This window comes from Scyliorhinus torazame, chromosome 27 (assembly GCF_047496885.1).
Source record: "Scyliorhinus torazame isolate Kashiwa2021f chromosome 27, sScyTor2.1, whole genome shotgun sequence".
Lineage (NCBI taxonomy): Eukaryota > Metazoa > Chordata > Chondrichthyes > Carcharhiniformes > Scyliorhinidae > Scyliorhinus > Scyliorhinus torazame.
The window spans coordinates 15,772,931-15,786,804 of record NC_092733.1 but is presented as its reverse complement, the minus strand read 5'-3'; the positions used below and the strand labels follow the sequence as shown (position 1 = coordinate 15,786,804).

The following is a 13,874-nucleotide window of genomic DNA, read 5'->3' as shown; positions in this document are numbered from 1 at the left end:
AATGTATTAGACAAATTACTGAACTGAATAATGTAACTTTGCATGGAATGGTACATGATATTGGTGATGTATTCCCAAATAAGTCTCTCGCTCTCTCTCTAGGAATATTTTATCCAGCGAGTTCTGTAACACACCTTACAGGCAGACCCTTCTCACCTTCAAAGGTGTCACAACCCCCATGCACAGGAGGAGCCAAGGATTGATGATCTCTTTCCAGCAGTATCAACCTCTCACATGGATGGTTCAAATTCATGTTTGGACCATTTACAAGAAAAAAATGTGTTTGTTTGATGTGGGCGCTGCTGGCTAGACCAACATTTATTACCCACACCTAATTACCCTCGAGAAGATGGTGGTGAGTCACCTCCTTGAACCTCTGCAGTCCACAAGGTGTATTTGTACACTTAGCTCACTTGTATACTTAGCCTGATGTGTTCTGTACTTTGCCCCTAAGGTTCTGCCACTAACAGCCAAACAGACATTGGACAAACAAATCCTGAAGGGCATTTAAGAAAATAAACACTGGTTTTCTTTTGCTCTTTAGGAGCATCACTAAAAAAGCTTTATGGTGAGAATCTCTCGTCCCTTTATGGAAAGCATGTACTGCACAACTTGGCTACACAGTTAAAAGGGGCCACATATTATCTTGTCATGTGGTGCAATATTGATTGGAGGGAAGAAAATAACTCTGGCCCATGTTCGGGATCTAACTTGCTGCCTGACCTCTGCAATTTGGATTGAAATGAACGTCATTTTTCCAACGTTGCAAACAGATTGTTGTCTTTTGGTACTTTGCAAGGAGGATAGCAGAGCACAAGTCCACACACGTTACAGTAAGAACTAACCATCATCATAGTGTGTGTGCGCTCTGCCCGCAGGCAGATCTTTGGCTAATAGTCTTCTCCTTCTCTGTTCAAACTGTGCCAATCATTTTGTTATCGAATGAAATAACTAATACGAATAGAGCCAGGCACATGGGATGCCGCAGGTGGAATAAACACAAATTACCTGCGCTGGTTTTATCAGTGCAAGTCTACAGATTAAGGGTTTTTCTATTTTACTCTCTCCACTCCATGCCTTTAAAAAAAAAAAATTAAATTAATAAATAGGATGTGGGTGTTGCTGGCTGGGTCTTCATTTATTGCCCATCCCTAACTGCTGGTCATCTTGCTTCTCCTTCCCTTAAGGGCACGGCCATTTCACCCAGGAAAGTTATTCCTTTGGTGATTTCAACTAACTTCCCTGCAATCAAAGACAAAGGCCATTTGGTGACAAGATTATCATGGGAGCATATAGTTTTAAAATCAGTAGAGGGGCTACATTGGAAGCTTCAGAATCAAGACGGCTAAAAATGACCTTGCTTTTAAATAGTTGAGTAAAAGGTCAAACTTTGGAATAGCATCATCACAGCTGGCATAGTTTAGTTCTGATATTATTAGTTGTCCAGTGACAACAGAGCATTTGCAATGGGGCCAATCCTTCCACTTGGCATGCTTCCCCAGCTGCCCCAATTAACAAAATGAGCCATTTCCGCATAAGCAATATTCTCTAGGTACATTAATTTAATTTCATCAGAAAATCAGTTCTCAATTACCAGAGAAATACCAGCAATCATGTTATTTTGCTAGCTGAAGGAATGCAATGTCAGTAGTGTTGTTTCACCGGTTAAAAGATTACTGATACAGCCACCACAACTACAAGTTGAATAAAGTCTCTCAGAAATGTTACGCTCGGTTGTACCAACGTACCACATTTATGATCCTGCAAAAAAAAAACCTCCCCTTTGCTTAATATTATATTATATATTAACCTCGGCCTCAAGTAAAAAAAGTCAGAACTGCAGCTGTTTGGAGGACACCAGACTAACCAGTGTAATCAGTTAGGGGTTTAGGTATACATAAATGCTTTTAATTCACCTTCTAGACAATCCTCTATTTAAAAGAGAACCCTTTCAAGTACTTACTATTTGGGAACAAGGGCTGCAAAGCTAACTGCAATTTACCAGTGTCACTTTTCATCTTTCTGGGAGTGGGCAGGTGAGCAAGAAGCGAACACAAACTTTTATTTTATTGTGGGGAGGTGGGGGATAATTAACTTGAGGCGAGGATATTGGTTGCTGTTGAACTGGAAACTGTTAGCTACAGAGTCTGTACCAACCGAGGCAGTACCTAGCACAGCTCTGAATCTAGCTCTCACAGCCAAGAGAGAGAGAGAGAGAGAGAGAGAGAGAGAGAGGGCGAGGGCTGTGCGACAGGACTTACACGCACTGCGGGTCGCTCCTTCCAGCTACTTCTCAATGGTTTTGTGTGGGCGGCAGCAGGTTGTAGCATCGGCATTGTAAAAACATAACAATGAATAAGTCTATAAAATGCAGAGAGGTCTCCGAGTAAAGCCACCTACCCCCCAGAGCACTTTTAAAATCTGGTTTAATCTTAACGAGTTAGCTCTCTCTTAAGGGCGTCACTGGGTTTCACTAAAAATAACAATTTAAAGTTTATTTTAAAAATAAATTGAGAGTACCCAATTAATTTTTCTTTTCCAATTAAGGGGCAATTTAGCATCACCAATCCACCTAACCTGCACATCTTTGGGTTGTGGGAGTGTAACCCACGCAGGCACAGGGGAGAACAATTTAAGTTTATGTGCAAAGGTTCAAAAAAGTGCTACACAGTGCTTTGCACCATTGGACAGGCTGATATCACATGCAAAGTCAGGTCTCTGTAGTCCCAGAAAGAGATAATAGCAGGGGTTGGGAGAAAAAAATACCAAAGTAAATCAGTATTAGCATCTGGATTTTATTTAGGAAGAATAAACTTCTGAGGCATTGTTTTTGAGATGAAAGGTTTTGTTAAAGTGAAAACAATGTCAAGGGGGGCATTTGATCTCTTACCCGCAAAGAACATGTATTTATATAGCACCCTTAATATAGTAGAACATCCAATGTGTTTAGGGAAAAGGGATTGAAGCTGCATCTCCCTCCGCATGAGGCTGCCACTAATAATGTAGGCAGGGAGTGTAGTGTGCGTTTGAGAGAGAAAAACAGTTGTCATAAAGTTAAAACAAATCAGTTATTAGTTTCATGTGCAATATTGTCAATACCAGTTACTGATCCCTTTCAAAAAAATTTCTACTGCGCCACAGACACCGTATAAATCCAACTCATTTTTAAGCACACACCTGGAGATCAAGTTCATGACAACGCTGAGAGAGTTCGTCCTTTGATTCCACCTCGTCACACAAACTGAATCTCTTCAACTGGAAGGAAAAGATAGTTTCAATTCGATAATCTCAACATGTTACTTTATTCACTCTTGTGTACATGAGAGTAGCCATGTAGTGAGCCCGACAGCAACGTTGGGATCTAAACTAATCTGTGAAGTAAACTGTCCACTGACCTCCGCGATAAAGGCCAACCAATATTTATTTGTTTTATATACATGACAATTCCAGAGTCTAGAGACGCACAAGACAGGTGAAGCACGTCTGTTTTCATAGCATGCTTTTTCTGGGACAAGTCACTAGCCGGTTGTCCCACAGCTAGAGGGGCTCCACTCCATATCAATGGCTGACGAGGAGACGCTCCCGCTCTTACCACTGCTATAGGTCCTCCGGAAGGATTTACAGGCTGATAATCAACTTGTGCGGTCACCTTCCGCGGCCATCAAGTGGGGCCCGAACCAGGAATTTCTGGTTCAGAGGTGGGTGCTACCCACTGTGCCACAAGGCCTCAATGCACAACACTACCAACTTGCAATTGGACTAAAGTAAAGTAAAGTAATCTTTATTGTCACAAGTAGGCAATGAAGTTATTGTGAAAAGCCCCTAGTCACCACATTCTGGCACCTGTTCGGGTAACTGAGGAAGAATTCAGAATGTCCAAATTATCTAACAACACGTCTTTCGGGACTTGAGGAAACCGGAGCACCCGGAGGAAACCCACGCAGACACGGGGAGAACGTGCAGACTCCACACAGACAGTGGCCCAAGCCGGGAATCGAACCTGGGACCATGGAGCTGTGAAGCAACAGTGCTAACCACTGTGCTACCATGCTGCCTGCTAGTGTGAACAATAGCTAAATTCAATAATCGGTTACCTGGCAATCCACATCGCTATAGCTGTCGCTATGCAGTGATTCACAAGGGTCTCTGGTCAAAAGCTGGAGGAAAAGAAAAAATGATGATCAGTAACAGTGAAGTGATGGATGGTAGCAGGAAATCTAAAATTTGTGGCAATAAGAGAGATGTGCACTGGGAACTGATAGAGAGGTTTATAATCAGTAGTAGAGCTGCAAAGATAAAATTGGATACTTTTAATTATCTTTAGAAAATACCCAATGTTCAGTTGCACAAGTGCAGAAAGAACTCACCAACAGAGGGACACCACTATGAAACAGGAGAATGGGTATTAACGTGGCCATTAAAGAAATCTGACATAGGAGGATTACTAAAATCCCACAAGAAATAAAAACATCTTCTGTTCATCACTTCTATTAAATATAGGGTTCCTATTTAGAAGGCAAAAATGCTATCATTCAAACAAAGTGTCAACTTAGGGTTAGGATCCCGGAGGAGAACTCAACTATTTGCAATTTGTAAAATTGTGAGGCAATGTTACTACACCACAAGAGTGTTAACACTGACCAATAGGTATCTTTTACGGTAAAACAAGCTAAATTAAACACAGAATAGAATTCACCAAGTTAACAACAGAGAAATAGCTTTATCGTTAAAGGTTCTTTAGTAAAAGGAGAAAATTAAAAAATATATATATTTTCATTGGTTTTACATTTATACATTGTGCCCTTCTTCAGGGTCATCACACTATACTACAGAAGACATTCAATAAATAAAGTGGGTATACAAGGAGAAAAAAAGGAAACAGAATTATACAACAAATGAATAAGTATACTCTCAAATGTAATCTATGTACAGGTGTGGGGCCCCCTATTTTTGTGCACCTGGTGGTCAGTTGCTGCAACAATTATATTTTGGTTATGTACCTGCTGCCTCCTGGTACTAGAACATACCGGGGGGAGGGGGATCTTTTGGCATCTGCCTTGGCATTGCTGTTGCGGGTGTCCCCACTGCTCGTCCCTTCTGGCTCCGACCTTGCCCTGTATTTTGTTTGATGTCCTCCACCATTCCCGCCCCCTCCCAACTTGGCCGCCCCCTCCTGCCTAACCCCTCCCCCTCCTTTCCTCTCTCTTAGTTGCCTGTCTTGTTTCTCTCTCCCCTCCCCCTTTTACTTATTCTTATTGACCGATGGTCACAAACAGGTCTTGGAACAGGCTGGTGAATACCAAAACACTTCATCTGCAAAATCAGGGGTTACGTCACTTTTAAGACCCCTTAATCGCAGCTTTAGCAGGCATACTGTATGTATGCATCTTAACCCAGGTTTTAAAAACATTATTGCAAAAAAATATATATAATGACAATTTCTTGCATTCATCACGTTAGCTCTTGCCTCAAGATGTCTAAAGATCGTGGATTCGAACCCCACTCAAGGACATGAACACTCAAAATGGTTAACACTCAAATCTAGTGCTAAACTGTTGGGACAGGCTTTCCTTTGGAGTAAGACATAAAAACGGGAACCACGTCTGCTTGGGTAGGGTGGAAACAAAAGACCTGTTGGCACTATTCGCAGGCTATTCTCTTGCAGCCTGTCCAAGAGTCACCCTTCAAGCAACCCAAAAGAAAAAATAGAATAACTGACTCTTTTCTCATTATTTGACAAAATCTGCTGTGCACATTTGGCTGCTGCATTTCTGTGCAAAGCAGCTGTGAGCACTTACAAGTGTCAGTGGAATTTCCACACAACAGTGCTTTTTAAAGATCAATTCTTTCTTTCATGACTTCTATTCCCACCACCAGCTTAGTGTTATATTGGTTTGTTTTCCCTCATAATTTATTTATATCTAAAAGAGAGGTTTAAACATTCATCGCTCAACATGAACATTTTAAAAAGGGCTTGAAATTAAGTGAGCCATTGAACCAAAATGTGTCCAAATTCTTGAAATAATAATTTAATTATTCAGAATTTTCATGTTTTGCAAGTAATTATATTTTAAATGAATTACCAACATAGTAAAAGCACCAGGCAGAAAACCAAAAATCATTAAAAGTATAGAAGCTTACTAAACTGAGTCTTACTAACAAAACGAAATTATTTTTCCAGTAAGTAGCAGCAGTTTCTGCTTTCTCCAGCGTTGTGCCATAAAAATGTTAGTAAATGTTCAAATTGGTATTGTCGTATCAGCAGATTTTGATTGAAAAATCACAATTGCTGGTTTTAATCCGAATAACCATGAAGGTTTGGACTGAGAATTCAAGCTGTAATGGAGATTAAGGGCTCAGATAAGAAGCTCAACAGACCTGGCAGGGGGAGGGGGTAATAAAACGCACATTCGTACCCCATTGTCCCAAGGTCGGACATGCTGGTGCCCTGAAACTTTTTTTAAAATTCCAATTAAGGGGCAATTTAGCGTAGCCAGTCCACCTACCCTGCACATCTGTGGGTCGTGCTGGCGAGATCCACGCAGACACGGGGAGAACGTGCAAACTCCACAAGGACAGCGACCCAGAGCCGGGATCGAACACAGGTCTTCAGCGCCGTGAGGCAGCAGTGCTAATCACTACGCCACCGTGCTACCTTAGGTGCTCTGAAACCTGACACATGCATTGTTTTATCCGAGATTGACTGTGAAGCCAAACATCTGCTATATTCTCGCTCCGTCTGTACATTATCAGTGTAAATGGATCAGCGGAGCGTCAAACAGGGAGACGGCAGCCTCAAAGAAGGACTCTGCTTTTATATGTCCCGAGCTTACCTCCTGGATGGCCGTCATGACAACGTGTTGAACAGACTCCTCCAGCGTCATGATATGCTGGATGTATTCTGAAAGGGAAAAATGTGCTTCAGTTGTCGTACAGTATCACATTCATCATGTTAAAAGAAAAATGCAGTAATCTCAGGGACCAGAAGTTGCACTGAGAACTTTCAGAAGCAACCCGAGCTAGCAAGTGCTGCGTTACAGCATAAAAGTCCCTCTTCTCAAGGGCAGATTTCTAATTCCAGCCTGCAGTGCCATTTGAACCCGGTACTCTCCCTCTGCTGAATTTTATCAATGAGCAGCTGGGTTGTTTCATGGAATGCCACTTGCCAACGCAGCATTCCATTTGTGGGCCGGGTTAGAGGCAGAAAGAGAAAGGATTTTACAAATGAAAGACAACTGGCTTAATAACAGATATGGAAAGATCCATGTCCTGGAAAGTACCACAGGCCTTCAGGGAACAATTTTTTGAATTTCTTGCCTTTTTTTGAGCTAAAGTGCAAGATCCTGGAGCAGCTTTTAAAAAAAAAATTGTTTACGGGATGTGGGCGTCACTGGTAGGACCAGCATTTATTGTCCATCCCGAGTTGCCCTTCAGAAGATGGTGGTGAGCTGCCTTCTCGAACCGCTGCAGTCCTAGAGGTGTAGGTACACCCACTGTGCTGTTAGGGAGGGAGTTCCAGGATGTTGCCCCAGTGGCAGTAAAAGGACGGCAGATATATTTCGAAGTCAGGGTGGTGACTGACTTGGAGGGGAACCTCCAGGTGCTGGGGTTCCCATGTATGTGCTGCTCTTGTCCTTCTAGATGGTAGTGGATTTGGAAGGTGCTGTCTAAGGAACCTTGGTGAGTTACTGCTGTGCATCTTGTGAATGGTACACACGGCTGCCACTGTTTGTCGGTGGTGGAAGGTTTGAATGTTTGTGGAAGGGGGAGCAATCAAGGGGACTGCTTTGTCCTGGATGGTGTCAAACCTCGAGTGTTTTTGGAGCTGTACTCATCCAGGCAAATGGAGAGTATTCCATCACATTCCTGACTTGTGCCTTGTAGATGGTGGACTCCCAGGTACTCCCAGGATGTTGATTGTGGGGGATTCAGCGATGGTAATGCCATTGAATGTCAATGGGCGGTGGTTAAATCCTGTCTTGTAGAAGATGGTCATTATCTGGCACATGTGTGGCATGAATGTAACTTGCCACTTGTCAGCCCAAGCCTGGATATTGTCCAGATCTTGCTGCATTTGGACGTGGACAAGGGGTAGCATGGTAGCGCAGTAGTTAGCACTGTGGTAGCACAGCGCCAGGGAACTGGATTCGACTCCCGGCTTGGGTCACTGTCTGTGCGGAGTCTGCACGTTCTCCCCGTGTCTGCGTAGGTTTCAGGTTTCATCCGCATGCTCCGGTTTCTTCCTACAGTCCAATAATGTGCAGGTTAGGTGGATTGGCCATGCTAAATTGCATGGCCATTTGGACTTAGTGTCCAAAAAAAGGTTAGGCGGGGTTACTGGGTTATGGGGATAGGATGGAGGTGTGGGCCTAAGTAGGGTGTTCTTTCCAAGGGTCGGTGCAGACTCTACAGGCAGAATGGCCTCCTTCTGCACTGTAAATTCTATGATTCATTATCTGAGGAGTCGCGAATGGTGTTGAACATTGCGCAGTCATCCGCAAACATATCCACTTCTGACCTTATGATGGAAGGGAGGTCATTGATGAAGCAGTTGAAGATGGTTTGGCCTAGGACACTACCGCGAGGGACCCCTGCAGTGATGTCCTGAAGCTGAGATGATTGATGTCCAACCACCGCAACCATCTTCCTTTGTACCAGGTATGACTCCAACCAGCAGAGAATTTCCCCCGATTCCCATTGACTCCAGTTTAGCTAGGGCTCTTTGAAATCATACTCGGTCAAATGCTGCCTTCATGTCAAGAGCAGTCACACTCACCTCAGACACAGTTATTTTGTACAAGTTTGAACCAAAGCTGTAATGAGGTCAGGAGCTGAGTGACCCTGGCAGAACCCAAACGGAGTGTCCGTGAACACTTTAGTGCTGAATAAGTGCCGTTTGATAGCACTGTTGATGACTCCTCCTGTCACTTGACTGATGATGAAGAGTAGACTGATAGGGCATTAATTGGCTGGGTTGGATTTGTCCTGTTTCTTGTGTACAGGGCACACCTGGGCATTTTCCACATTGCCGGGTAGATGCCAGTGTTGCAGCTGTACTGGAGCAACTTGGCGAGGGGTATGGTATGTTCTGGAGCACAAGTCTTCAGTACTATTGCCGGAACATTGTCAGAGCCCATAGCCTATGCGGTATCCAATGCCTTCGGCTGTTTCTTGATATCACGAGGAGTGAATCGTATTGGCTGAAGACTGACATCTGTGGTGCTGGGGACCTCCGGAGGAGACCCAGATGGATCATCCACTCGGCACTTCTGGTTGAAGATTGTTGCGAATGCCTCAGCCTGGTCTTTTGCACATAGGTGCTGGGGACCTCCGTCACGGAGGATCACGATATTTGTGGAGCCTTCTCCTCCAGTGAGTTGTTTAATTGTTGACCGCCATTCATGGATGGACGTGGCAGGACTGCAGAGCTTAGATCTGATGTGTTTGCTGTGGTCTCTCTCTCGCTCATCTTTCCCCATCACCCAAAATTAAGTTTCAAATTCCTTAGAAGTTCTATTAATGACATTTTTGTGCACTTTATTTAAGTCTTTAGCAAACAATTGCTGTTTAATGTAAAAACATTTTAATCATAGAATCATGTGCAGGAGGCTATTCGGCCCATCAAGTCTGCACCAACCTCCGAAAGAGCACCCCACCCCCATTGTGACAGTATCAACTATTCCCAGGTCATGCAAGGTGTGACGCAGTGCAGCATGGAGCTCGACGCTAGCCCGCTCCCTGATGCTCTTGCAATTGGTGGCATTTTCATTTTCAGCTGATTGTCACAGGGTTAATCATTGGTGCCCGACGGCCAGTTCTGCACTTATTCATAAGTGGACTGACACTATCAGAGTCCAAATCATCAGTACACTCTTGTGGGGAGATGGTGGCATAGTGGTAATATAGAAACCCAGGCTATTGCTCTGGGGACATGGGTTCAAAACCCACCAAGGCAGGCTGGTGGAATGTAACTTCAAATCATTTAAAGCTCATCTCAGTAATGGTGACCATCGATTGTCATAAAGACCCAGCTGGTTCACCAATGTCCTTTCGGGGAGCAAATCTGCTGTCCTTACCCAGCCAGGCCGACATGTGGTCCAGACCCACAGCAATGTGATTGCCTTTTAACAGCAAGCCACTCAGTTCAAGGGCAATTAGGGATGGACAATAAATGTTTTAACTTACCCATCCCATGAAATGAAAACAAACTCTCCATGACCAAGGTTGCCTGAACAGACTTTCGTCCTGCACCCCTCTGGGATGTACTGGAAGTCAGATGGCATTCAAGGACAGCATTCAATAATCCACTACCGCCTCCCCTTCCTCAATTTGTAACGTTGTGGGAATTGCTCAGCAGCAAATGAGGAGATACAGCACAGCCCACTATTAACAGTTGGCACCTTACCTTGTTTCTTCTCACAACTGACGGCGCAGCCAAGCACCAGCTGCAGCATTCGGCCGAGCTCTGCTGCATCGGAGTGTTCTCCTATCAGGTTAACCTCGGGCAGATTGTACTCCGAAATCGGGTGACCTAGAACCTGAAAAGGTGGGGGGGGGGGGGGGGGAGAGAAAGAAAATAGTAAATCGGATCAAGGTTAACCTGAAGCACTCATTAATAATTCTACACTTTCAGGAAACCAGGCGCTGCCAAAACCCAAAATGTAACATTTGGAGACTGCTTCTACAGGTTGGTCTTTTTGTTTCGAAGGTGCATTTTCAAAGTTGCAATATTCAGTACTAATGTACATAGCTAATTGGGATTGCTGGGTCTAATGTTACAGGATACGTGAAAACTGATGCTTTCAGTCTTTAGTTTTGAAGATTTACAGCTTCCTTTTTTTTTTGCACCTAATCTATCATGCCAATGCAGAGCGGCCAGCCTATTCCAATTTTCTTTTACATTTGCGCCATTCTTCGTTTCTTGCCCAAAAGGTCTGATGGGGGTAATAGTACACAGGCTCGAGTTCACCTTTGCACAAGTAGTTTTTAAAGACCTTAAGAGTAAGGATTGTTTAATATCGTAACCAAAAGGCTATTTTAATACATTCTCCAGAGGTCACTGGACAGTAAATCCGGAACCCTTGAATGGTTTATCTTTCCTGGCTTGGGGACAATAAAGTCAAATGTAACGCTCCAGTTGGGACCTTATATGAAGATAGCCAAATCCAGCATAAAGCAGACTGTGAATCTCAGACCTTCGGGTCTGTACGCATTGGAGCACCACCATACTTACTGACTCAGCCATTAAGTAGAGCGTTATACTACTGTTCAGCCTGCTATTAGTGGGAAGGAGCTTATCCTTTAGGATTTCCCCCAAGTGCTGTATAATGTATAAATCACCAGACAATCTGTTCTTTAGTGATGCCGGTTGACAGATTATCCAAGAGAACCCCTCACTCTTTGAATAACTGGCATGAAATTTTTCAGACTCACTGGAGAAGACAGGCCTCAGTTTGCCAGCTCGTACATCCAACAGCAATGGCAGATCGACTGACATTGTGCGCCAATTGTAGACTCAACACCTAGTGGCTTCCAACTCAGGGGTGAGTGTTGCCAACCGAACCAAGATGATAGCCTACTGACAATGTTCCCTTACAGACTGACCTGCCTTCTCAAAGTGGCGGTGGTGCTAAGGGATGGAAGAAAGGGAGCCGAGGCAACTTGTAGCCCTTTGTACCGCCCAACTTACATTCCATAATCATAATGCAGCAATTTAAGACAATTTTTCATGAATTCAAAATAAATAAATAAATCATTCTGGATTTGTGCCTGTATTTTATACGATGAGCATTATATGACCTTTGCATAGTCTGAGGAGCATGGGAGGTGAGCGACTCCGATTGATAAATTTAATAACACAGGTAGAAGTATTGAACATGGGTGGAGATGACCCCATCGCAATCTTTACTGGAAATTCCACATGGACAGTGACAGAGCCGGGACCGAACCTAGGACCTCGGCGCCGTGAGGCAGCAGGGCTAACACACAGCACAACTTTAAAGGAGTTTTAAAGCTCCTGAAATATGTTCAGCATTGTTACCACTCTTAGTGTATCGAAGAGGCACAGCCATGGTTTATGGCCAGGTGTGGCAACATTGCAAATTTCAGACTGCTGAGATATAGGCCAGTGCACCACAGGTTTAGGAATACTTACGTCGTGATAATATTCCAACATGCTCTGAAGGATTTTCTTCAGGTTGCTCACCTAGGTGACAAGAGATTTTAAACAGTCAGAATCTCTCCGGCAAGCACAAGGCAAGGGAATGCTCAGGAGTTCGGTTCATCACAAACTTAAAAAAAAACATTACAGTTCAAACATAGCAACTACAGCTCAACCAGAGTGTGAAAAATCCACTTTATCGTGCGATTGACTATGTAATTTAAGCTTGTTCACAAGCACTCACAAGAGTGTGATAAGCTTTTAGCACAAACAGGGAATTTAGAGATTGCAACATAATTAGGTTTTTACCCTCTTGTCTATTAGCCAGCAAGTTATTTTGGGTATTAAGCAAGAAAATCTCTATTTAACACTGAATTTTCTCTTCGTAACTTCATTATTGGAGGAAATGTTTACTCGGATACTATACAGGATTTAGGTTTGGTTCGTTAGTAATTGATATATTTTTAAAAACAAGGTTCAAAGTTTGCATTTTATTTCAACAGAAGGCAAAAGGTCATCTGTACTTGCCCCTGCTGATAATCAACAAGATTAGTCTCAAAACAGAGTCATCTCAAAGAAATGGGTGGGGGACGGTAAGGTGTCGGATATATATAGGGAAATGAGAGACGAAGGGGAGACTATGATGGACGAACTAAAAGGGAAATGGGAAGAAGAGCTAGGGGAGGAGATTGAGGAGGGGATGTGGGCAGATGCCCTAAACAGGGTAAACTCGTCGTCCTCGTGCGCCAGGCTAAGCCTGATTCAGTTTAAGGTATTACACAGGGCACATATGACTGGAACACGGCTCAGTAAATTTTTTGGGGTGGAGGATAGGTGTGCGAGGTGCTCGAGAAGCCCAGCGAATCATACCCATATGTTTTGGTCATGCCCGGCACTACAGGGGTTTTGGATGGGGGTGACAAAGGTGCTTTCGAAAGTAGTAGGAGTCCGGGTCGAACCAAGCTGGGGGTTGGCTATATTTGGGGTTGCACAAGAGCCGGGAGTGCAGGAGGCGAAAGAGGCCGATGTTTTGGCCTTTGCGTCCCTAGTAGCCCGGCGCAGAATATTGCTAATGTGGAAAGAAGCCAAGCCCCCGGGGGTGGAGACCTGGATAAATGATATGGCGGGGTTCATAAAGTTAGAGCGGATTAAGTTCGTCCTAAGGGGGTCGGCTCAAGGGTTTACTAGGCGGTGGCAACCGTTCGTCGAATATCTTGCGGAAAGATAGATAGGGGAGAACAAAGAAGGCAGCAGCAGCGGCCCAGGACTTGGGGGGGGGGGGGGGGGGAGGAGAGGGTGTGTGGCCTGAGACAAGGCAGTTGCCAATTAGGGCTAGTTTTTATTTTTTGTTATTTAATATTTATTTATTTGTTGTTGTTTTTGTTTAAATTTAAAAAGGTCATTATTATCTGTATTGTTACAATGTTGTGTAAAGGATGCACAATGTACTGTGTTGGTTGACCAAAAATTTTCAATAAAATATTATTTAAAAAAAAAAGATTAGTCTCAATAACGAACTTCTTTTTTTTTTTACGCACGCACGCACGCACGCACACAAAGGACATCCTGCAGATTACTACAGTTGTAACATTTAACTCTGCTCTGGTAATTTAGTTTTATGCCCCAAAATGGATTTCAAAAAGAGCTGCATGACAGACAAGCACAATCCAACAAATACACTGCAGGATACCGCACAAAATACTTGTACTGATTC

At 43.7% G+C, this 13,874-nt stretch overlaps 1 protein-coding gene across 4 annotated transcripts in view; it reads right to left on the bottom strand.

The window, feature by feature from the left end:
* hook2 (hook microtubule-tethering protein 2) overlaps positions 1-13,874 on the bottom strand; it is a 75,360-nt gene that overhangs the window by 38,376 nt on the left and 23,110 nt on the right. For all 4 annotated transcript variants that reach the window (XM_072490997.1, XM_072490996.1, XM_072490999.1 and 1 more), the window contains 5 exons: positions 12,155-12,205; positions 10,406-10,538; positions 6,834-6,901; positions 4,095-4,157; positions 3,178-3,255 (listed from right to left, as the gene is read on the bottom strand). In XM_072490997.1, coding sequence (XP_072347098.1) covers positions 3,178-3,255; positions 4,095-4,157; positions 6,834-6,901; positions 10,406-10,538; positions 12,155-12,205 — 393 coding nt within the window. The remainder of the gene's footprint in view (positions 1-3,177; positions 3,256-4,094; positions 4,158-6,833; positions 6,902-10,405; positions 10,539-12,154; positions 12,206-13,874) is intronic.